General features: G+C 43.5%; 1 protein-coding gene and 1 pseudogene across 1 annotated transcript; both read left to right on the plus strand.

The window, feature by feature from the left end:
• Window positions 1-1,896: 1,896 nt before the first annotated feature.
• On the plus strand, window positions 1,897-3,379 carry LOC113019715 (P2Y purinoceptor 14-like). Its single transcript, XM_026163535.2, has 3 exons — window positions 1,897-2,001; window positions 2,088-2,347; window positions 2,544-3,379. Exons 1-3 carry the CDS (start codon window positions 1,897-1,899, stop codon window positions 3,175-3,177), a joined length of 999 nt encoding a protein of 332 aa, XP_026019320.1. The 3' UTR covers window positions 3,178-3,379.
• Window positions 3,380-21,246: 17,867 nt separating this feature from the next.
• On the plus strand, window positions 21,247-22,467 carry LOC113015550 (P2Y purinoceptor 14-like; annotated as a pseudogene).
• The last annotated feature ends 1,145 nt before the right edge of the window (window positions 22,468-23,612 follow it).

Here is a 23,612-nt window from a genome sequence, read left to right on the forward strand (position 1 = left end):
ACAAGACCACTGATAATCTCCCTCGATCTGGGGCTCCACGCAAGATCTCATCCCGTGGGGTCAAAATGATCATGAGAACGGTGAGCAAAGATCCCAGAACCACACGGGGGGACCTGGTGAATGACCTGCAGAGAGCTGGGACCAAAGTAACAAAGGTCACCATCAGTAACACACTACAACGGCAGGGAATCAAATCCCGCAGTGCCAGACGTGTTCCGCTGCTGAAGCCAGTGCATGTCCAGGCCCGTCTGAAGTTTGCCAGAGAGCACATGGATGATGCAGCAGAGGATTGGGAGAATGTCATGTGGTCAGATGAAACCAAAGTAGAACTTTTTGGTATAAACTCAACTCGTCGTGTTTGGAGGAAGAAGAATACTGAGTTGCATCCCAAGAACACCATACCTACTGTGAAGCATGGGGGTGGAAACATCATGCTATGGGGCTGTTTTTCTGCCAAGGGGACAGGACGACTGATCCGTGTTAAGGACAGAATGAATGGGGCCATGTATGGTGAGATTTTGAGCCAAAACCTCCTTCCATCAGTGAGAACTTTGAAGATGAAACGAGGCTGGGTCTTCCAACATGACAATGATCCAAAACACACCGCCCGGGCAACAAAGGAGTGGCTCCATAAGAAGCATTTGAAAGTCCTGGAGTGGCCTAGCCAGTCTCCAGACCTCAACCCCATAGAAAATCTGTGGCGGGAGTTGAAAGTCCGTGTTGCTCGGCGACAGCCCCAAAACATCACTGCTCTCGAGAAGATCTGCATGGAGGAATGGGCCAAAATACCAGCTACTGTGTGTGCAAACCTGGTAAAGACCTATAGTAAACGTTTGACCTCTGTTATTGCCAACAAAGGTCATGTTACAAAGTATTGAGTTGTATTTTTGTTATTGACCAAATACTTATTTTCCACCCTGATTTACGAATAAATTCTTTACAAATCCTACCATGTGGATTCATGGATTTTTTTTTTCACATTCTGTCTCTCACAGTTGAAGTGTACCTCTGGTGCAAATTACTGACCTCTGTCATCATTTTAGGTGGGGGGACTTGCACAATCGGTGGCTGACTAAATACTGGACGCTAACTGCTGACAGTTCAATGTCTTTGGTACAGCGCTGTTCCTTCACAGTGATGTGCCCAGGTTACACCATCGCTCACTGATGTACATTGGCAGTCCCCCACCTCTCCTCTTACCACTCTCCATTGCATTCCTCTAACCAGTTGAAAGCCATCCAGAGTTATGACAGAGTCCGGTGTGTGGTCCGTGAGCCATGTCTCAGGGATCAGTAGGAGGCTGCTCTGCTGGTACTCCCACTACAGTCTGGTTAGCGCAATTAGCTCTTCCATCTTGTTGGGTAAAGATCTTACATTACCCATGAGAATGGATTGAATGCTTGGTTTGTACCGTCTCCTTCTTTCCCGTTACTTCACTCCAGCCCTGCATCCCCTCCTCCGACGCCGTAATTTCTTCGCAATCTTGGGTTGCTCCTCCGGGAGCACCTGTTGCCCAGTAGCTACTGTAAACAATGGGGTGGCTTAGAGGTTCTCCAGAAGTGGTGGTGAAAAGTCCCAAAAAGAGTAGAAGGCATGCTACTACTCTCATGAAAATTTGTGGGTCAATGTCCAGTTGCACTTCAAATAAAACACGACCAAGAGTGTCGGGGAGAAAAGTGTAAAACACAAGAAAAAAAATCAATCAAGTTATGGTAATGTGATAGTATAAGTGACTGCTTTAATCTACATGTGCCGTCATTTTTGTATCAAGTGAAAGCTTTCTGAGGATTAAATACAATAATCATCCTCAAACACATAAATTAACTTTGATCAGATGAAAGAAGGTTGGTCTTGAAGAACCTCTGTGATTTGTATTTATTTTTCAGCCACAGAAGCATGATTGACTCAACAAATATGACTTCACCTCTCAACCACACGCATGATCTTTTTATCCCATCAGTCAACCCTTTCTTTATGCTGGTCTACAGTCTGCTGTTTCTGGTACGGTTAAAATTTTCAGATTGCGCCCTGTTAGAACCTGAATGTTTGAAAGTCCTGTCCTCTTCATCCTCTCGGTGTCTCTTCAGGTGGGTTTACTCCTCAATGGCTTCATCCTAAAGTTTTACTTTCACCAAGTTCGGCAGCAGGCCTCAAACAGCTTGATGGTCTACCTGAAGCACCTGACAGCTGCTGACTTCCTGCTCTGCCTCTCTCTGCCATTGCGGATAATCCACTATGCCAGCAGCTCTGGCATTGTTTACATACTCCACTGCAGCATTGGAGCTACTTCCCTGTACCTCAACATGTACGCCAGCATCCTGTTCATGGGGTACATCGCTGTTAACAGGTAAGGAACCTTTACTGAGTATCATTTGCAGTTCACGAGAATGTTAAAACCAGATTATTGGGTTATTTACAAACTCTTCAGTCCTAGCAACAACACGAATATTTATTTTCACCGTATAGTGACTTCTGCATATTTGGCACCACTGTGACTTTTTTTGGTGAAGTTTGTTTTACCACATTTTCTCTTCTCTCTGCAGATATCTGAAGATCGTCCATCCTTCAGGAACTCACATCCTGCAGACAGTACGAACTGCCCACGTCGTCTCCACGGTCACCTGGGTTTTTCTTCTGGCTCAAACAATCGCCTACAACATTATGTTCTTCATCACTCACAATCCTCTGGCCTCTGACCGCTGCTACTGTGGGCCCCTCTTCAGTACGTCATTCAGCGTCCTTCATAAAACATTTCAAATCAGCTGCACCATCATCTTCCTCTTGGTCTTCATATCCCTGGTCTTCTTCTACTACAGCACCTCCCGCAAGGTGTTGCAGGCACAGCAGAGGCAGCTGGCCTCCTCTAGCTCTGAGAAGCTGGTGAAATCTTGCAGAAACATGTTGGTGCTGGTCAGCATCTTCTGTGTTTGTTTTGTGCCCTATCACCTGGTTCGTGTTCCCTATAGTTTTTTCTGGAATAACTCTGTGGGTGGGGTGTTATACTACCTGAAGGAGGCTGCCACCATGGTGTCAGTTTTTAATGTCTGTCTGGACCCTCTTGTTTACTTTTTCATCTGTAAGACTTTTCGGGCTCAGGTGAGAAAGATGTCCAGGAGAGTCAACGATCCAACAAAGAGAAGGGGAGAGAGCATCAAGAGCAACAAGGCAAACCAGTGAGCTGTAAAGTAAAGAGTTTCTGCTGAGTTCAGAGGTCAATATGAGGCTCAACTCAGCAATTCATTTGGAGGCGATGACATCATGTTATTTAAAAAAAATATATTTTCAATAAATTTGAAACAATTTAAAGGAAACCTTTTCCATCCTACCATCAACAGCTATTTTGTTTGTAATATTTTAGAGGTGAAAAGAAAACAAATGAATCAATCTTGAATGAGGCTGTAACATGTGTTGTGGAGAATTTAACAATAACCTGCAACACACCCAGTGAGCTTGATTTGAAGTGGGTTTAATAAACACATTGCAATGTGGAGAAAGCCCTTACATCTTATAAACAGAGACACAGACAGAGAACATTCCACAACTCATATGTTGGCCTCTCACGGGGGGGCTATACCTCCTCCCTCACAGAGAGAATTATGACCTTGTTTTCTGCTTGGCCGCCACCTAAGGATTTACATCCCTGATAAGCAGGAGTCCCACTATCTGTTTAACCTCTCCCATTACAATGGCCTCACTGTGTTTACATTCCACATGCATGCAAACTAGCTACAGGAGTGCTCTTACTATAGTAAAGTGAGAAAGTGATATTACTATAACTAATGTGATATGATTCAATATGTGATTAATACATGAGAAAAGAAATCTTCCACCACACATGACAAAACGTGAACCACTCCGGACACTCTCTGGATGCGCCGTGAGAACTGAACCTCTCTCCTGCATGCGTGGCTTAGTTTTTAACCTTTCATCTTTCATTTGCTTTTCCAAAATGTAGTCAAAATTGATAAATGATCACCTTGTTGTTCTTTACTGTTTGTATGAGAGTAAAATGAGCGTTGTTCTTTGTGACCTGGATTATGTCGTTAATCTGTGTCACACAGACTGACATTAACTCTGTGGTCATAGCGTCCTGTTTCTGATGCGACTACAGGTTCTCAAGTTTTACTGCAGGGCGGTTACCTTTAAAACACACACACACACACACACACACACACACACACACACACACACACACACACACACACACACACACACACACAGTAAATCTTAAACTATGAGGAGTTTAATGGAAATGTGACAGTATTTAAGTTGCGAGATTCAAGTTTCATGAATCATCCTGACATGTTGACCAGTTCTTATATTCATCTTGTTGCTTCAGCATGTTTTGAAGCATCACCTTGTAAACTCTCTGGTTTACATGGTTTCACAGCAGCAGTCTACATGAAGAGAAGAAAGATATATGAGCTATATCAAAATATGAGCTATTCATCAGCACTTGTAGCTATTGCAACAATAATATAATGTTTGCAGCTGTATATGACTAATTATCGGTCACATTTTCTTTAGATATTGTAAAAAATAATCTAAAGGTTTTTAAATTGTGTGTAAAGATTTTTTTATTTATGTGTACATTAACAACGTGACATGTGAAACTGAGACACTGATATAAATATAAATGTCTTAAATTCAGTTCCAGCATTGCAACAAACCAAACTTTTTAAAAATTCAGGTCTCAGATTTATTCTGCATAGACCTCAGGCTCCACAGACATGGATACACTGGAGGCACAGATAACCCTGAACAATATGACCACTGGGCTTCTGTATGTTTTATATTTTTTGTATGTTTGTATGTTGCCCATGACTAACACATCAGCTACTTCCTCCTACTGTTTCCACTGAGCTAACAGCAGAGGCTACAGTCAGATTTCTCAAGACAAAACTAATAATAGAGTGTGTATAGTTGTGGGAAAGTGTGTGTCTGTCCTGTACGTTTGTGTGTGTGTTAACGTTCAGTGTGAGCACAGGAAGCAGTTTGAAAGTCTAAGACCTCGAGTGTCATCAAGGAGGCAAAATTCACAGCCTTCATGTGGTTTGATGCTCTTTTCTGATTGGCTGTTGTTTAAGTGAAGAACTTTCTGAGCTGCTCAGTTGGGTTTGTACTGTACTCTTTAAGAGTGTGTTATGAATAGCACAAGGCCTGCATGTCACATAAACTAAATGCTTCCTGGATTTTGTTTTTCACATTAAAAGTTTATTGCCACCACTTCACTTGCAACACTTATGTGAAAGCAAGATGGTGATCTTTCACCATGATGGTACATCTTTCACCATCTTACAATGCTTGATTGCAACCATTCCCCAACTCTCTGTGAATGGTACTCATGGCCATTGATCAGTGGGTTTTGGTCAGTGGTTGTTGATCAATGGTCATGAGAATTTGCATAATTATGATTAAGGAACTGACCTCCCAGCCCATTGTTCCTACAGGCTGGTTTCAGTCATTATGCAAATGTGCTGTTTATAAGATTCGGGAAACCTGCAGTCAGCTGAGACTGAAGAAGTCACTTGGATGTGTGACGAAACGTTTCTCCCACAAACCGCTACGTCCAGATGAACAGAATCAACTTTTTGGAGACATAAGAGATAACCTTTTGTTTTCTGGTATCCCAGAGTTTGCTGGAGAGCATGCGGAAACCCCTCCTGTCCCTCCTCCCGCTCCATCACACCACCACACTTGCAGAGGATTACAAGTTTGTCACTGAGGTACAGGGGAGGCATTCCTCCTCTGTCCCCTTCTGGCCACATGTGCCTTAATTTTAGTCCCCAGTCTACACATCCACTGTAGCAAAGTATGTGTCAGCGTGAATTACATTACCCAGCAGCCTTGGTAAGGTCATAGGACTCATGGGACTCCTGAGTTAGCGAGCCTGACTTAGTTCCTGGGCTGACAATGCAGAAGAGAGCTGCTGGGACGGAAAGCAAATAGCCCATCCTCAGTTCAGTTCAGTTCAGTTCATTTTTATTTCAAACATTTCAAACATGTGCCTTCACAATCATTACAAAATATCATTCCATTATTTGTTTGAAAAGGAGTAGGCTGAAGTAGCCCATCCTGTGTTTGTTGTGAATGGTGTGCATCACATAAACCTGAGTTAATGTTACATGTGTAAGATGTGGCTGTAGCTCAGGAAGCAGAGCAGGTCTCCTACTGATTGGAAGATGTCTGTGAAGGTTCTCAGTCATCCAGGTCATCGTAGTCTAAGGAGCTTGGAAAGAAAAGCGTCTGGACTCCTTTAAGTTGCTTGAAGACGTTTCACCTTTCATCCGAGGAGCTTCTTCAGTTCTAAGGTCAAATGGCGGAGAGTCCCAGATATAAACCTAGTGGGAGTATCCCCCCATAGAGGGACAAAAGGACCCCCTCATGATCCTCTACCTAATCACATGAGCCAAGGTATGAAAGCAGGTGTGGGTCACAATCAGCAAAGGTTTCGGGTGAGCTCATTGTGAAACCTGGCCCCACCCTATCATGTGATTTCCTGAGGTCAGATGGCCCAGGATGTGAGTGGGCGTTAAGGCGTCTGGGAAGGAAACTCAAACCTGGATTATAGATGGCAGACAGTTGGTGTCGTAAACCCCCGCCTCTGTTCAAAGATGGTCGCTCACAGTGGACATAGATGGCTTCTTTCACTCCTCTTTCAAACCATCTGTCCTCTCTGTCCAAAATGTGAACATTGGCATCCTCGAAAGAGTGTCCTTTATCCTTAAGATGCAGATGGACTGCTGAGTCTTGTCCTGTGGAGGTGGCTCTTCTGTGTTGTGCCATGAGCTTGTGAAGTGGCTGTTTGGTCTCTCCGATGTAGAGGTCTGGGCATTCCTCGCTGCACTGTACAGCATACACCACATTGTTAAGTTTGTGTTTTGGTGTTTTGTCTTTTGGGTGAACCAGTTTTTGTCCGAGTATGTTGCTGGGTCTGAAATGCACCGGGATGTCATGCTTGGAGAAAACTCCCCTGAGTTTCTCTGATACACCGGCTACATAGGGGATGACAATGTTCTTGCGTCTTTCTTTCTTATCCTTCCTCGCTGGTGTCTGATCTTCTTTTCTGTGCCTCTTTGCTGACTTTATAAACGCCCAATTAGGATAACCACATGTTTTGAGTGCTTCCTTTACATGTGTGTGTTCCTTCTTTTTCCCTTCAGGCTTAAAGGGAACATGTTCTGCCCGGTGGTGTAGGGTCCTGATTACTCCAAGTTTGGCAAAGAAGCTTGCAAAGAAAAGTGCCTGGACTTCTTTAAGTTACTTGAAGACATTTCACCTCTCATCCGAGAAGCTTCTTCAGTTCTAAGGTCAATCCGCAGCGTTAATGTGCGCAGTGAAGCATTCCACTTCTTGTGTCTTGATTTTGACCCAGGTGTCGTCCACATATCTGTACCAGTGGCTGGGTACTCTTCCTTTGAAAGAGCCAAGAGCCTTTCTTTCCACTTCCTCCATGTAAAGGTTGGCTACAATAGGTGACACGGGGGAGCCCATGGCACAGCCATGTTTTTGTCTGTAAAAGCCTTCGTTGTACTTGAAATATGTAGTGGTGAGGCAGAGGTCTAACAGTGTGCAGATCTGATCGGTGTGAAGTTGGTCCTGTCCTCCAAGGAGCTGTCTTCTTGTAGTCGTTTTCTGACAGTCTCCACTGCCTCCATGGTGGGTATGCAGGTGAAGAGAGAGACTACATCAAAGGACACCATGGTTTCATCTGGAGCCAGGGTAAGTTCTGGACCTTGTCGGTGAAGTCGGTGGAGATCTTGATGTGGTGTGTTCCCCACAAGAGGTGCAAGGATGGTAGCAAGGTGTTGTAAGTGGCTGAGTTTATGCTACTGACAATGGGTCTGAATGGGACCCCTTCTTTGTGGATCTAAGTCCGAAAATGCAGGGTATGGCATCCCCTGGGTAAAGGTGGTGATATGTAAGGCGGTCAATGATTTTGTCCTTTTCAAAGTCTTGAAGGCAAGCTATAACTTTCTTTTTGTAGCTGCTTGTGGGGTGGAGCTTTAAGGCTTTGTAAGTATTGTTGTCACTGAGGAGAGTAGTGATCTTACTGTGGTAATCCGTAGTGTTTAGGACCACAGTGAACCTTCCCTTATCCGCTGGTAGTATAGTGATGTTGTGGTCTTTGCTCAGGGAAGCGACGGCCTTCTTTTCTCGTATTGTGAGGTTGGACGGAGCGACTTTGGCGCTGGAGAGGGTGGCCGAGACTTTCATCCTGATTTGCTCTGCTTCTGTCTGTGATAATTTATTAATCCGTATGGCAGTTTCTGTGGCTGTGATGAGGTCCACTATGGGCAACTGTTGCAGAGAAATGGCAAAACTGAGTCCTTTGGCTAACACTTTCTTTTCAGGTTCAGTGAGGTTCCAGTCTTAAAAGTTCTTTACCCATTTCTCCTGACTGTCTTCAGGTGTGTTTTCTTCTCCGAGTTGTGTAGGTTCAGAATCAGGAGTGAGTGTTTTTGAAAGCAAGATGTGAAATTTCTTGTGTTGTCTTTCTTTTCCTTTAGCGTGTTGGGCCCGCTGAGCCTTGTCCACAAACTTGTCATCGGGGGTCCTTTTGTCCCTCTTTGGGGGGAAACTCCCACTGGGTTTAAATCGGGAACTCTCCGCCATTTGACCTTAGAACTGAAGAAGCTTCTCGGATGAGAGGTAAAACGTCTTCAAGCAACTTAAAGAAGTCCAGACGCTATTCTTTCCAAGCTCCTTAGACTACGATGACCTGGATGACTGAGAAACTTCACAGACATATTGCCGTACATTTTGGGAGGAACACCCTTCAACTGGTGCGGGAGTATGAAAGGGAATCAAGAAAACAAGCGGATTATAGGAACCATCTCCGTTTCAACCTAAGATGCAGACAAAGCAGAGTTGTTACTAAGAGCTTGTGCCTTGGATCCACTGTCAGGGGATACAGAGCAGACTTGATTCTACAGAGAGCTTCTAAGTGAAAGGATAAGACAGGTCCATTTCACTATAGATGTCCTCCAGATCAAGATCAGCCAGACTCTGCAGGAACTGGAAACCCTTCTTTCCTATGTATTATGTATATGTATTAAATGTACAGTGAACAAACAAGCTGATGAGTAAGATGGCCAAAGGAATGTTAAGCTGCATTACAGAGTGACAGCTGCTGGTAAGAATGACCTGCAGTAGCATTCCTTCCTACACTGTGGGTGTAAAAGTCTACTGCTGAACGAACTGCTCAGTGCTCGTACAGTCTCATGCAAGAGGTGGGAGGCATTGTCCATGATGGATGTTAGCTTAGACAACATCCTGTCCTCCCCAACCTGCTCAACGGACTTCAGCGGACAGTTTGGGATAGAACTGGCCCTCCTGACCAGTTTGTTTAATTTTCAAGACTTGTGCAGTGAGGCATGGGGTCCCTCAGGGCTCCGTAATTGGACCATTGCTGTTTTCTATGTACCTGCTGCCTCTTGGTGTCCTTTTATGTTCTTTTAATTAACCTTTTATTATTACGCTGATGACCTGCAGCTTTATGTTCCTTTAACCATTAGAAATCGTGCTGAAGTCTCTAAACTAGAATTTTGTTTATCTGCAATTAAGAGCTGGTTATCGGATAATTTCTTGCTCCTAAATACTGATAAGAGAGAGTTGATGGTCATTGGGCCACACAAATTTCAGCACTTGTCCCAAAATTTCATCTTGAAAATTGATGACAGTGCCATAAATTGCTGGAACAAAACTTGGGTGTGTGGTTCGACATGGTGCTCTCCTTTAAATCTCATGTAAAAGAGATAACAAAGACCACCTTTTATCATTTGAGGAACATCGCCAGAATCAGACATTGCAGAGGTTCTTGTCCATGCATTTGTGTCTTGCCGTATTGATTATTGCAATACTCTTCTTTCTGGCCTACCAAAGAAAAGTTTTAGCGGTCTACAGATGGTGCAAAATGCAGCTACTCGCATTTTAACAAGAACTGAGAAATTTGAGCCCTGTTCTGAGATCTCAGCTTTGGCTACCTTGTTAGGTTCGAGCAGATTTTAAGGTCCTGCTGCTCACCTACAAGGCTTTAAACTGATTGGCTTTACACCTTTATGTTCCATCTCGTGCTCTACGATCTCAGGACTCTGGCCTTCTAAAAGTTCATTAAACTTTATTGTAACACCTACTAAAACACCTAAAAATTGGAGAGCGTGCTTTTTCTTTTCGTGCCCCGTTTCTGTGGAACCACGATCGCCCCACTATAAAAATAAAACTATAAAGACACTAAAGTGGTAGGAAACTATTTTGTGCAACTTTTTTGTATTTGCAGTTTTGAGGGATAAGCCTCTTAAATTTCTCTAACTAGAAATATATGTTAAAAAAAAACAAAAAACAGTTTTAATTTTTTTGTAATTTATTGCACTTTTTTTGCAATTTATGTAATTACTATGCACTTAATGCATACAAATTATTAAAATTTGGGCTATAATGGTTGTATTAATTTATAGCAACTTGAAATGCTCCCAAAAATGGCTCTACAGCATCTAAAAATAAAATATAAGCTCTGGCGGACTTGGTTCTCTGGTAGGTCTTAAAGGGTTAAGGCTGTAAGACTATTTGGATGCATCACATAGAAAGTACCCTGAGACAACTGTCATGAATTAAATGACAGAAATTGTCAGCAAACACCCCTTAGAAGAGGCCATGTATCAAAATTGCAACTCAAAGAGAGTTTTAGTAGAGTTCAACAAACTGAATTGATTAAACACAACAAAGTATGAAGATGGGTTCTTTCAAAGAGGAACCTCAATGAAAACGTTTTTCTTTTCAGCTCCAGAAACATGGTTGACCTAAAAAACATGACTTCACCTCTGCACCAGACATTGTTGTTGAGAAAACATCAGCCAAACCTTTCTTTGTTCTGAGACAGAACAGTCTACTGTTTTGTGGTAAGTTTCAGATCTTCAGATTAGATCTCCAGATTGTGTTATGTGCATGGTGCATGTAGCAAAAAAATCTCTCATCAGCAGGTGTCAAGCAGCTTGATGGTCTACTTGAAGAACCTGATAGCTTCTGAGTACTAACTGATCAGATAAGAAGAAGACATGTCTATTTTGAAAACAGGTCATTGCCCCTGTTTAGCAGTGAAGAGAAACAGGAAATAAGAGTGCTGGTTGGCAGTGTGATTGCTATGCTTCCAGATGTACAGTGACCAGGGTTTTAATAGTTTTGCAATTTTCATTAGTTTTTATTTTTATTTAGTTTTGACTTCAGATTTTCGATTTTATATCAGTTTTAATTCGTTTTTACCAATTGTTTGCTAGTTTAGTTTAGTTTTTATTTTTTTGAAAATCCTTAGTTTCAGTTTAGTTTTGATTAGTTTCAGTTATAGTTTTAGTTGTGTTTGCAATAATTAAGTGTAACAAAATCCCAGTTTCATCATATCAGTCATGCTCTTCTGCTTATGCTTGGGTATGTTGCTATTCCAGCTACCATACCCTGCACCCTGGACAGGTCGCCTGTCTGTCGCAGGACTAACACGCAGAGACAGACAACTCACATTCCCACCTATGGGTTCTTTAAATAAATAAATAAATAAATAAAGACAGATGAACAACCATTGATACCAGACAACTATAAAATGTATATCTTGGCCCCAATGAGACTATTAACTCTTGCAGCACCAGGTGTTCAAAATTTTGGTTCAAGTGAATTGATAAATTTTTTGAAGGCAATTGACTCACAGTTATGTAGATATCCCAGTCCTGTTGTCTCGGGGTGCATCACGCTGCCTTGCCTAGGGTTAGCGTCTGTTTCTGGGGATGAGGGTTGAGTGTGCTCCCTTACCTTCTCAAGGTAAGCTAGGTTAGCCTTCTTGTGTGAGCTTTTCAGAATCAGAATCAGAAAGGGTTTTATTGCCAAATGTTGAGCAGGTTTACAACATTAGGAAATTGCTGCGGTGCTTCAGTGCAAACATACTGTTATAAATACTGTCATAAATTACGCTTAAATAGACATGAAAATAAAAATAAGAATAAGAATTAAAAGTGCTAAGTAGGTAGATATATATACATGAGTGCAGGTGGTGATCAGTGCCAAACATGGAATGATGCAGTGAACACAGCGTAGGGTCATGTGTTAGTGGTGGGAACAGTCATACGGTTATTGTTCATGTGTCCAACAGCAGAGGGGAAGAAACTGTTCTTATGGCGAGAGGTTCTGGTGCGAATGGACCGGAGCCTCCTGCCTGAGGGGAGCAGGTCAAACAGACTGTGTCCAGGGTGAGAAGGGTCAGCTGAGATCCGAGCTGCACGCCCCAGTGTCCTGGAGGTGTACAGGTCCTGCAGAGATGGGAGTCTGCAGCCAATCACCTTCTCAGCAGAGCGCACAACACGCTGGAGTCTCTGTTTGTCCCTGATAGTGGCTCCAGCGTACCACACGGTGATGGAGGAGGTGAGGATGGACTCGATGATTGCAGTGTAGAACTGCATCATCGTCCGTGTTGGCAGGTTGAATTTCTTCAGCTGCCTCAGGAAGTACATCCTCTGCTGGGCTTTCTTAATGACGGAGGTGATGGTGGGCTCCCACTTCAGGTCCTGGGTGATGGTGGTACCCAGGAAGCGGAATGAGTCCACAGAGGTGATGGGGGTGTCAGTCAGGATGATGGGGGGGAGTGGGGCTGTGTGCTTCCTGAAGTCCACAATAATCTCCACTGTCTTCTGGGCATTCAGCACCAGGTTGTTGTGGCTGCACCAGGACACCAGACGTTCAACCTCCCTCCTGTAGGCAGACTCATCCCCGTCCGAGATGAGTCCAATAACGGTGGTGTCATCTGCAAACTTGATTAGCTTGACAGACTGGTGGGTGGAGGTGCAGCAGTTGGTGTACAGGGAGAAGAGCAGAGGAGAAAGAACACAGGCCTGAGGGGAGCCGGTGCTGATGGTCCGGGAGTCCGAGACATTCTTTCCCAGCCTCACGTGCTGCTTCCTGTCCGTCAGGAAGTCAGTGATCCACCGGCAGATGGGATCAGGCACATTCATCTGGGAAAGCTTGCCTTGGAGATGGTCTGGAAGTGCACTTTTCAAGTGCACTTTAAGGTTTGTGGGATTTTTTTCCCTTTAGAAATGTCCCTCATAATTTGTCTCTTTCCACTACAAGACACTTGCTTTATCCAAAACACAGTCATATTCAAAGTAATCCCAAATTGGACTCTGGCACTTCCTCCCGACTTTTCCTGACATGATTCTGCGCGTGGACGGAGCAGCGACACAGGCGACTCGACTAACGTACTGCCACCTGCTGGCATAATGAGACACAGCAAGAAATAAATCTGGAAACTAAACTTCATTTTCACCTTTGACTATTGTATGACACACACACATCAATGAAAACTAAACACATTTTTGCTATAAATTCAGTTAATTTTAGTTAGTTTTGTGAACACTCATTACAGTTTTAGTTAGTTTTCCTTTTTTGTTTTTATTTTTATTTCCGTTAACGAAAATGTTTTTTCACTTCTAGTTTTCGTTATTTCGTTAGTTTTCGTTAACGATAATAACCTTGACAGTGACACTGTAAAATTGAGAGGACATAACCACCCAAGTTGCCTTTTCTTTTCAATGAAAACTGGAGAATCACAGGTGAGTATTGATGGTTGCATATCTTCAAATATCTTGTACTTCTGCTAAATTCATCTATTCAGCTCATCTATTCAATTCAACTATTTCAGCTCCTGATATGGGGAAATGTAACAGTAAATGTTTTCAGGTAAATGCCCTCCTTGATTATCCACTCCAGGAGGGGGCCTAACAGTACATCTTTCACTATCTTACAATGCTGTGATTGCAGCCATTCCCCAACTCTCTGGGAATTGTACTCATGGCCATTAACCAGTGGGCTTTGATCAGTGGTTGTTGATCAATAGTCATGACAATTTGGACATTAATGATCAAGGAACTGACCTTAGAGCCCATTGCTTATTCAGTAATGGTAGTCTCAGTCATTATGCAAATGTACTGTTTATAAGGTTGGAGAAACCTGCAGTCACCTGTAGAGATGGGTATCGAAACCCGGTTCTTGCTGAGAACCGGTTCCCACTGTTTCAATTACTTGGAATCGTTTGCCATTTCTGCAAACGATTCCCTTATCGATTCCAGTCGCCCCGAATGACGTCACCACGTTGCGGAGCGTCATGTACCTGACAGGAAAGATGGCGGCTCAAATGCTCAAAAGTTTGATTATACTTTACGAGAACGGATGACAAGAGGGCAACTTGCAATACTTGCAAAGTAGATATTTCATTTATTGGAGGAAACACTACGAATATGCAAAAGCATTTGCTCACAAAACATGTGATGACCTTAAATGAATGTCGTGTTTTTAATTCCGCTCCGGACTCGTGAATCTCAACCCAGCAGCAGCGCTAACGTTTGCACGTCCTCTCCTGTTAATGTGGCAGGTAAATAATCAACTAACAGTGCATATTATGTTAGCGCGATCTGCCTTATTACAAAACCTGCCATTACTGTGCATTTAGTGACCATGATGAGAGAGACAGAGTCTGGCTGGCTCAGATGCTGGCAGTTCTCGCTGCAGTCTACCGGTAGCGTCTCCTTTCAGGCCAGGATAGACGAATGTCACCGAGCAGTGACTAAGTTTGTGGTAAAAGGCTTGAACCCATTTGCCACAGCAGATGTCCCCCTGATTTTCGATAAGTGAATGTGTTTAATTGTAGGCAGGGACATTACTGGATGTTCTGGTGTAATTGCTACAGAATAATTTATGTTATACTTTGTTATTGCTACAGAAGAATATTTATTTTATTATTTTACATTTACAATTTTTTTTCCTGGGGACCCTGTGACACCCCATTGAAGAGCCGTAGGCTGTGGATCTCTTAAGATCTCACTGCTGGGTTTGCAAGGCCATGTTACTCCTAAATTTATATCTTGTTCAAAGAGAAGATATAAAACAAAGTTCTAAGATAATCGACCTTAGTATTCTCCTTTTTTAAAAAGAATCGATAAAGAATCGAAACGGTAAACAGAATTGAAAATAGAATCGGAATCGTGAAAATCTTATCAATACCCATCCCTAGTCACCTGAGACTGAAGAAGTCACTTGGAAGAGTTATGAAACTTTTCTCCCACTGAAAATGCTGCGTTCAGATGAACACAATCAACCTTTTGGGATCTACTTACCTGCATGACTGAGTATGCATCAAGACATCTTGTTTAGGATTTTATTACCATATTTTTCTGACCATAAGCAGCACCGTCGATGAATGGGTCTGCTTTCATCAAGGCTTATTAACCTCCTAGGACATGCTGTCCACATATGTGGACATCACATTTTGGGTGGTCTATACCAAAATACTAAATTTTGCTCTACAAGGGAAACAAAACAGTCAGTCAGTCAAACTTTACTCAACTCATTCTTCTTGCTTCTTGCTTCCTCCCCTTCTGTACCATTGATTCATTAATGTTGAACTCTCTCACAGCTGCTCTATTCCCATGTAGTGGCATCTTCACTGTGTTTATGTTTGCTAGTGATTGTCATGGTCCTGGGTCGAGCGACCCAGTGTTTGAGTTTATACATCTTTTGTATTTATTTGTGCCTTAGCTTAGTTCACCTAGTTAATTTCTAGATTACTGTGTAGTCCTGTTTCTTAGTTGTTTATGTCATCTCCCCCTGTACTAAGTCTCCCTGGTTCATGCGTCATGTCTGTGTGGTTATGTTTGGTTCATGTCTAGTCTCCATGTTTCCTGTTTTACTTTGAAAGTCTGTATTCAATGTCAGTATATGTAGTTTTCACTCTCCCTGTCCTGTCATTAGGTTCATGTGTATCAGCTGTTCCCCCTCATGTGTCTCCCCTTCCCCTGATCACCTCATGTGTGTATTTAGTCCTCAGTCTTGCTGTGTTCAGTGTCGCGTCGTCTGTGTTATCTCCCCTACCCCTCGTCATAGTTTCCCAGCCATAGTTTGTATTTTGTTTAGTCATAGTCTAAATCTCAGTAGAGTCATAGTTTCCCAGTCTATGTTCAGGTCTTCCCTCAATTACTTGGTTGTTTTCTTCCATGAGTTTTTGGCCCTAAATAAAGGCTCGCCTTTTGTTAAGTCCAGTTTTGTGTCCTCATCTCTGTTTGCTCTTGGGTCCTCTACTCACTCCACACGGTCCGCCCCGGCGGTCCATGACAGTGATCACGTAGCACATCATTATATACCAGCTAGTCCAACTTCAGTAACCCTACAAACGTCACAGCTGATTATCCATCCATTCGCTTCTGCTTATCCTTTTCAGGGTCGCAGGGGGTGCTGGAGCCTATCCCAGCTGTCATAGGGCGAGAGGTGGGGTTGACCCTGGACAGGTCGCCAGTCTGTTGCAGGGCTAATGTCACGGGGTGGAAAGGGACAAGTTATCCAAGTTTTTTTTACTGTGCATGTTTTTGTTGTGTTTTATCTTTTTAATGTTTTAATATTGTACATTGGGTTATTTTTATGAGTTTTACTGCATGTTTTAATGGTATTTATTTGGTGACTTGTCCTGGAAAGACTCCGCCCCTACCTGATAATAAACTGATCACACCTGCGAGAGATCCCAGAGAGGCCAATAAGAGGGCCTGACAGACCACAGGAAGGAGTTCGACCGAGAGGCAAGAGAGGACCGAAGCATGAAGGCACCCATGAGTGTCACGGGAACCCACGAGAGCCTGGAGTGACACGGAGGCTTAGGAGATGAGGCCTGACGTGAGGCTTCAGGGTGAAGTCACAGAGGCGTGACACATGGCATGGGACATGAGGCCTGACATGAGGTTTGAGAGCGACACGAAAAGAGTGACACATAAGACCGGTTGGTGCTTGGCGTTCCGGGGAGAGGATACAGCACCAGCGACTAGGGACGCGGAGCGAACAGTCGGACGGCAGTAGTAACAAGAGCCCAGCTTGTGCACTGCGGGAGAGCAGAGGCGGCGAGACAGCTGGTGCCGATTTGCAGTTTTAAAGAAGCGGCGGGCGGAGTTGAGAGCTCTGCCCACCCGGGGTAAGTCTTCAACTTATCCCCTTTTTACGAATGAAAACTGCCTGAAAAGAATAGTGACTGCCGCTCCCTCCCTTTCTTCAGCGTACCAGGACGCGGAATGCGGGGAGGAAGGCGAGGACTCCGCTGGGTTTCCCTTTTACACCACTTCGCTGGATTTCTTAGCTTTTTGTGACTCTTATACCGTGGCGGATGCCACTGGACTTTTAATGTTGTGTTTTATTGATTTTTATTGTGTTACCCCTTGGCCAGGGTTGTTTTAATTAAATATAATAAATTATATTTTAATTATACAGTTTTTAATGTGTGCTTTCCCTTGGCGGCTCCACTGCTCAATCCGGTTGGAGGAAGATTTTCTTCCTTCACACAAAACCCACTATGGAAGTAAAACCAGCCTTCCGCTCCGTTACACTAACACATAGAGACAGACAACCATTCGCGCTCACATTCACTCACAGATCCACACCTATGGGCAATTTGTATTAATCAATTAACCTATCCCCACAAGCTGCATGTCTTTGGACGGTGGGAGGAAGCCAGAGTACCCGGAGAGAACCCACGCAAACACGGGGAGAACATGCAAACTCCACACAGAAAGACCCCGGCCTGATGGTGAAAACGAATTAAGGACCTTCTTGCTGTGCAGCAACGGTGCTAACCACCGTGCTGCCCACAGCTGTTTAGCTTTCTGTATTTATTTATGTTGGTTTATTTAAGTGATAGCAGAGCTGTACGTTTGCATGTTTTCAGAAATCTCTCATCCAGAACATGGTATATTATCTTTAGATGGAAGCTAGCGAGCTAACTTCCTGCTAACTTCTAATCCTTGTGGGCTAGAGATGTGTGTATCTTAAAAACTTACTGCTCTCAGAGTCTCGAGCTGCTGACCGTTAAAGTCAGGCCTTTTTACCTCCCGAGGGAGTTCAGCTCAGTTCTCCTCTCAGCTGTTTACATTCCCCCACACGCTGATAAAGCTACTGTTATGGACAAACTGTATGACATCATTACTGGACTTGAAAACAAAAATCCAGAAGCTGCCTTTATTGTGCTGGGAGACTTCAACAGAGCCAACATGAAGAAGGTTCTCCCCAAATACTATCAGCACATCTCCTTCCCCACAAGATGTGATCAAACATTGGACCACTGTTACACTCCATTCAAAGAGTGCTACAAACCCCTCCCCCACCCAGCTTTTGGTAAGGCAGACCATTGTTCCATACTGCTGCTGCCTGCATACAGACAAAGACTGAAACAGGAAAAACCAGCTTCCAGGGTTATTTACAAATGGGACAGTGAGGCTGAGGAGGTCCTGCAGGACTGCTTTGACAAAACTGACTGGCAGATATTTGTGCATGCAGCTGATGGCAACATCAATGAACTCACAGACTCTGTCATTGGATTTATTGGAAAGTGCATGGATGATACCATCACAAAAACCACTGTCCGCATATATCCAAATCAGAAACCCTGGGTAAATAAAGATGTTCGCGCCAAGCTAAAAGTGCGGACCTCTGCCTTTAACTCCGGGGATGCTGATGCATATAAAGCAGCCAGGTACGACCTCCGAAAGTCCATAAAAAAGGCCAGAAAGGACTACAGGGACAAAATGGAGTCCAGCTTTGACACCAGGCGACTGTGGAATGGACTGCGCTGCATCACTGACTACAAGAAGGTCAACACAGTCAGTGTTCAGCCCACTGCATCTCTTGCAGACGAGCTTAACAACTTCTATGCTCGTTTTGATGCAGACAACAGAGAGCAGATCCTCTACCCTCAGGAGGTCAGTGAGGCTGCAACTCTAACTCTGAAAACAGAAGCTGTGAGATAGACCTTTAAAAAGGTAAATCCTCACAAAGCTCCAGGACCAGACGGCATCCCAGGCCGGCTACTCAGAGTGCGTGCAGACGAGCTGGCAGAGGTGTTCACCAACATCTTCAACCTCTCCCTGAGGCAGTCAGTGGTCCCCACGTCCCTCAAAGCATCCACCATCATTCCCGTTCCCAAAAAATCAGTGGTCTCCTGTCTGAATGACTACCTTCCTGTTGCACTGACATCCGTCATCATGAAGTGCCTGGAGCGGCTGGTCAAAGGCCATATCTGCTCCTCCCTCCCTGACACACTAGACCCTCTTCAGTTTGCCTATCGGACAAACAGAGCCACAGAGGATGCCATCGCCCTGGCAACGCACACCACCCTCACTCACCTGGAGAAAGGGAATGCATATGCAAGGATGCTCTTCATCGACTACAGCTCGGCATTTAACACCATCATCCCCTCAAAACTTGCGACGAAGCTCGTCGACCTTGGGCTGGGAACACCGATCTGCAGATGGATTCTAAACTTCCTCACAAACAGGCCCCAGGTGGTGAGAGTTGGTAAGCACACCTCCTCATCACTCATCCTAAACACAGGTACGCCACAGGGTTGTGTGCTTAGCCCCCTCCTATATTCCCTGTTCACACACGACTGTGTTGCTAAACAAGAGTCCAACATCATCATCAAGTTTGCGGATAACACAACCATCATAGGCCTCATCACAGACAATGATGAGACGGCCTATAGAGAGGAGGTGATGGCGCTGTATGAGTGGCGCCTGGAAAATAACCTGACTCTCAACATCAGCAAAACTAGAGAGATGATAGTGGACTACCGGAAACGACCAGTCAGAGAACACCAGCCCATCCACATCAACGGTGTCAAGGTCGAAAGGGTCAGCAGCTTCAAATTCCTTGGAGTCAACATCACTGAGGACTTCTCCTGGACCCTTCACACAGACACTGCTATCAGGAAAGCTCGCCAGCGGCTTTACTTCCTGAGGAGGCTGAGGAAGTTTAGCATGAACGCCAACGTCACCTCAAATTTCTACAGGCGTGCAATCGAGAGCTTGCTGACGAGCTGCATCACAGTTTGGTACGGAAGCTGCTCTGCCAGCAGCCGTAAATCACTACAGAGGGTGGTGAAGGCAGCAGAGCACATCACTGGCACGAGGCTTCCTGCCATTCAGGACATTTATCTCTAGCGATGCCTCCGTAAAGCACACAGCATCATCAAGGACCAGAGCCACCCAGCACATCAGCTGTTCTCCTTGTTACCATCTGGCAGACGTTACAGGAGTCTGTCTGCTCGGACTACAAGACTCAAGAACAGTTTTTACCACCAAACCATACGACACCTCAACCACAACAGTTACACACACACAACACAGCCCTCAGAAGCTACCCTGCAGCTTCACAAGTACTCTGTTTAATCTGCACTGGTCACTCCACTTTATTGTTATTGATATTTATATTTAAAAGTGCAATACTGTAATTTTCTGCTGCTCATTCCTGTGCAATATCCCATCTGCCCTCCCGTCATATTTCTTTTCAAGATTTTCTTATTTAATCACTAGTGTACATATATTTATATTTATAGATACATATATATTTAGTCATCTTTTCTCTTTTACTATGTCTCTCTAATATTTTGCTCCTTACTATTTTTCTATTTTCTTTATTATTTTATTTTATTTTATTATATTTTCTCCTACTGTATCATGCTGCTGAGTGACTGCTGCTCGTCAAACACATTTCATTGCAATGTCGACCCTGTGCTAACTTGCATATGACAAATAAAACTGAAAACGAAAACGAAATGTAATAAATTTTGTCTTCATGGATGCCTGGATGTTAAACTTAATTGTTGCACCTGGTAAAGCAGCAAAGCTGATCATTTTATTAAAGATAAAAGAATTTAGACAGTTTTTAACTCTCAGTCATGCTGCAGCACTTGTTTGACTTTAAGAGCTGAAGTGAACGGAGTTTTGGATTACTCCGCGAGGCTCCTGACTACTGTAGCTGTGACAATCCATCAAGCGTTGCATCTTCGTAGTTTACCAAAGTCATACTAAAACATTTTTGACAGATTTTTGAGCGCTGTGTACCACATAAAATTGGTCCGAGGTCTGTAGGCGCAACCAGAATTCATACAAAAGGCGCACCGGATTTTAAGGCACACTGTCAATCTTTGAGAAAATTAAAGGATTTTAAGTGCACCTTATAGTGTGGAAAATATGCATTATATACAGCACAGCTTTAATCTCCATGCTCTTTCACTTTTGGATTAACTGAAAGCTTTCTGAGTGTTTAGAAAACCGTGAAAATTATGAAATATAATAACTATCCCCAAACACATGCATCAACTTCGATCAGATGAAAGATGGCAGCTCTTCTTAACGTGTGAAGTTTCTCTGTGAATTGTATTTATTTTTCAGCTACGGAAGCATGGTTGACCCAACAAATATGACTTCATCTGTTAACCAGACCTGTGATCTGGTTGTTCCATCAGTCAACCCTTTTTTTATGATGGTCTACAGTTTGGTGTTTCTGGTAAGTTTATAATTTTCCGATTGTGCCCTGTTAAAAATTGGTTTAAAGTTCTATGTGCATATATCAATGTCCTCTCTGTCTGTCTTTTTTCCCTTCAGGTGGGTTTAATCCTGAATGGCATCATCATGAGATTTTACTTTCACCAAGCTCGACAGCAGGTATCGAGCAGCTTGATGGTCTAGAACCTGACAGCTGCTGACTTCCTCCTATGCCTCGCTCTGCCACTGCGAATAATCCACTATGGCTGCAGTTCTGGCATTGTTCACAGATACTACTGCAGCTTTGGAGCTTCTGCCCTGTATCTAAACATTTACGCCAGCATCATATTCATGGGGTACATCGCTGCCAACAGGTAAGGAACCTTTACTGAGGTCAGACTCAGTTTAATGGCTGAACTGCAAATTCTGTACTCCTGCCTAAAACATCGGCAACTTTTTTGATCTTAATAGTAAAAAAAAAAAATGCACCACTTTTACTAATGATTGAAAGTGTAACTGCCTCCTTTCACTTCTCTCTGCAGATATCTGAAGATTGTTCCTCCTTCAGGATCCTGCAGACAGTACAAACTGCCCACATCGTCTCCACGGTCACCTGGGTTTTTCTCCTGACTCCAACAATCACCTACAACATTATGTTTTTCATCACTCACAAACCTCTGACCTCTGACTCTGGCTACTGTGAGTCTCTCTTCAGTACATCATTCAGCGTCCTTCATAAAACATTTCATACCAGTTGCACCATCATCTTCCTTGTGGTCTTCATATCCCCGGTCTTCTTCTACTACAGCACCTCCCGCAGGGTGTTGCAGGCACAGCAGAGTCAGCTGGCCTCCTCCTGTGCTGACAAGCTTTTTGAAGTCTCGCAGGAACATATTGGTGCTGGTCAGCATCTTCTGTCTTTGTTTCGTGCCCTATCACTTGGTTTGTCTTCCCTATACACTTCTGTGGACCAGCTGCTCTGTACGTCGGGTATTGTACTACTTGAAGGAAGTGACCACCCATGGTATCAGTTTCAAATGTCTGCCTGGACCCTCTTGTTTACTTTTTCATCTGTAAGACTTTTCGGGAGCAGGTGAAAAAGATGTCCAGGAGAGTCAACAAGTCCAACATTTTATAAAATGAAGAAATTTGCATTTGTATTGTGTTGCTGTTGCTGCTTTCAGCTATTAGACATGTGGCTGATTTAGCATAGAATAAAATGACATATATTTTATAAATAAAGTTTCATTTGAGCTCAGAGATCGATGTGAGGCTACAGTCAGCACAAGTGCACTAAACATAGGCAGTAGCTTTAAAATGAATAAACAGAACCAATGTACGTTTAAATTTATACAAACAATGCAGTGTTAAATGTACAAAATCATCTCCACCACAGGCACAACCTGAATGGACCTGAGCTCCATCGTGGGATAACAGGGCATGCCCACAGATCAGAACAGCTCGGTAAAGATGTAACTAGTTCTGGGGCAGGCTCTGCAAACAGCAGAGGTCTTCATCAGTAGAGGAGTGACATTCAGGCCATTGTCATAGCCCGGTAAACAACTGAACTCCGTATATCTTTAATCTTATGATGGCTCCTGAAGCTATGGTCCTGTCGGTTGATCAGCTGGCCTTGCTGCAAAGCTGTGTCATCAGTTGCTGATCATTACAATCCTTCCAACTCTCAGTAGCTGCAAACGAAAGCTCATGAGCACAAACAAAAACCACCTCACACCTGACTTGGTGCTCAGTGACTACGCATGCAATCGTGAACACAGCCATATGGGAAAATTGTTAAGTAATAGACCAAATTATGATAATGTGCTCCATGAGACGCATTTTGAAAAAACGATGATATAGTTGATTAAAAACAATCATGCTGTCCCTGCTGTTCTGGAGGCCAAGCAACACTCTATGGGTGGTGGCCCTGCTTTCTGCACAGAAATGTGCACACACTTAAAGCACACACAGAGAGTACTTGCTGTTTCTTCTGTCTACCTCTGTTCTGCCTTTCATCTCTGTTTTAATGTTGTCACTTGTCTATTAACTGGAAAAAACAATGAGAATTTATCGAGACTTAATAAACAGTAAGTAAGTAAATATTATTTATTTTGGATTATTTCAGCTAATTGGAAGAAAGGTGACATGTTATATTTTTGTCTTATTGTTAATTAATTTGCAAGAATTGGAAACTAACTTTTTCACTTGGTAATATTTTCGAAGTGAAAATGAATCAATTCAGGAATGAGGCTGCAACATGACAAAACGTGGAGCAAGTGAAGC

This window comes from Astatotilapia calliptera, chromosome 3, assembly GCF_964374335.1.
Source record: "Astatotilapia calliptera chromosome 3, fAstCal68.1, whole genome shotgun sequence".
NCBI classification, from domain to species: domain Eukaryota; kingdom Metazoa; phylum Chordata; class Actinopteri; order Cichliformes; family Cichlidae; genus Astatotilapia; species Astatotilapia calliptera.

Bases quoted from the DNA above. Each gene is read 5' to 3' on its own strand.
- LOC113019715 (XM_026163535.2), top strand. From the start codon at position 1,897: ATGATTGACTCAACAAATATGACTTCACCTCTCAACCACACGCATGAT. The intron at 2,002-2,087 runs GTACGGTTAAAA...GTGTCTCTTCAG, and splicing joins TCTACAGTCTGCTGTTTCTG to GTGGGTTTACTCCTCAATGG. The intron at 2,348-2,543 runs GTAAGGAACCTT...TTCTCTCTGCAG, and splicing joins GGGTACATCGCTGTTAACAG to ATATCTGAAGATCGTCCATC.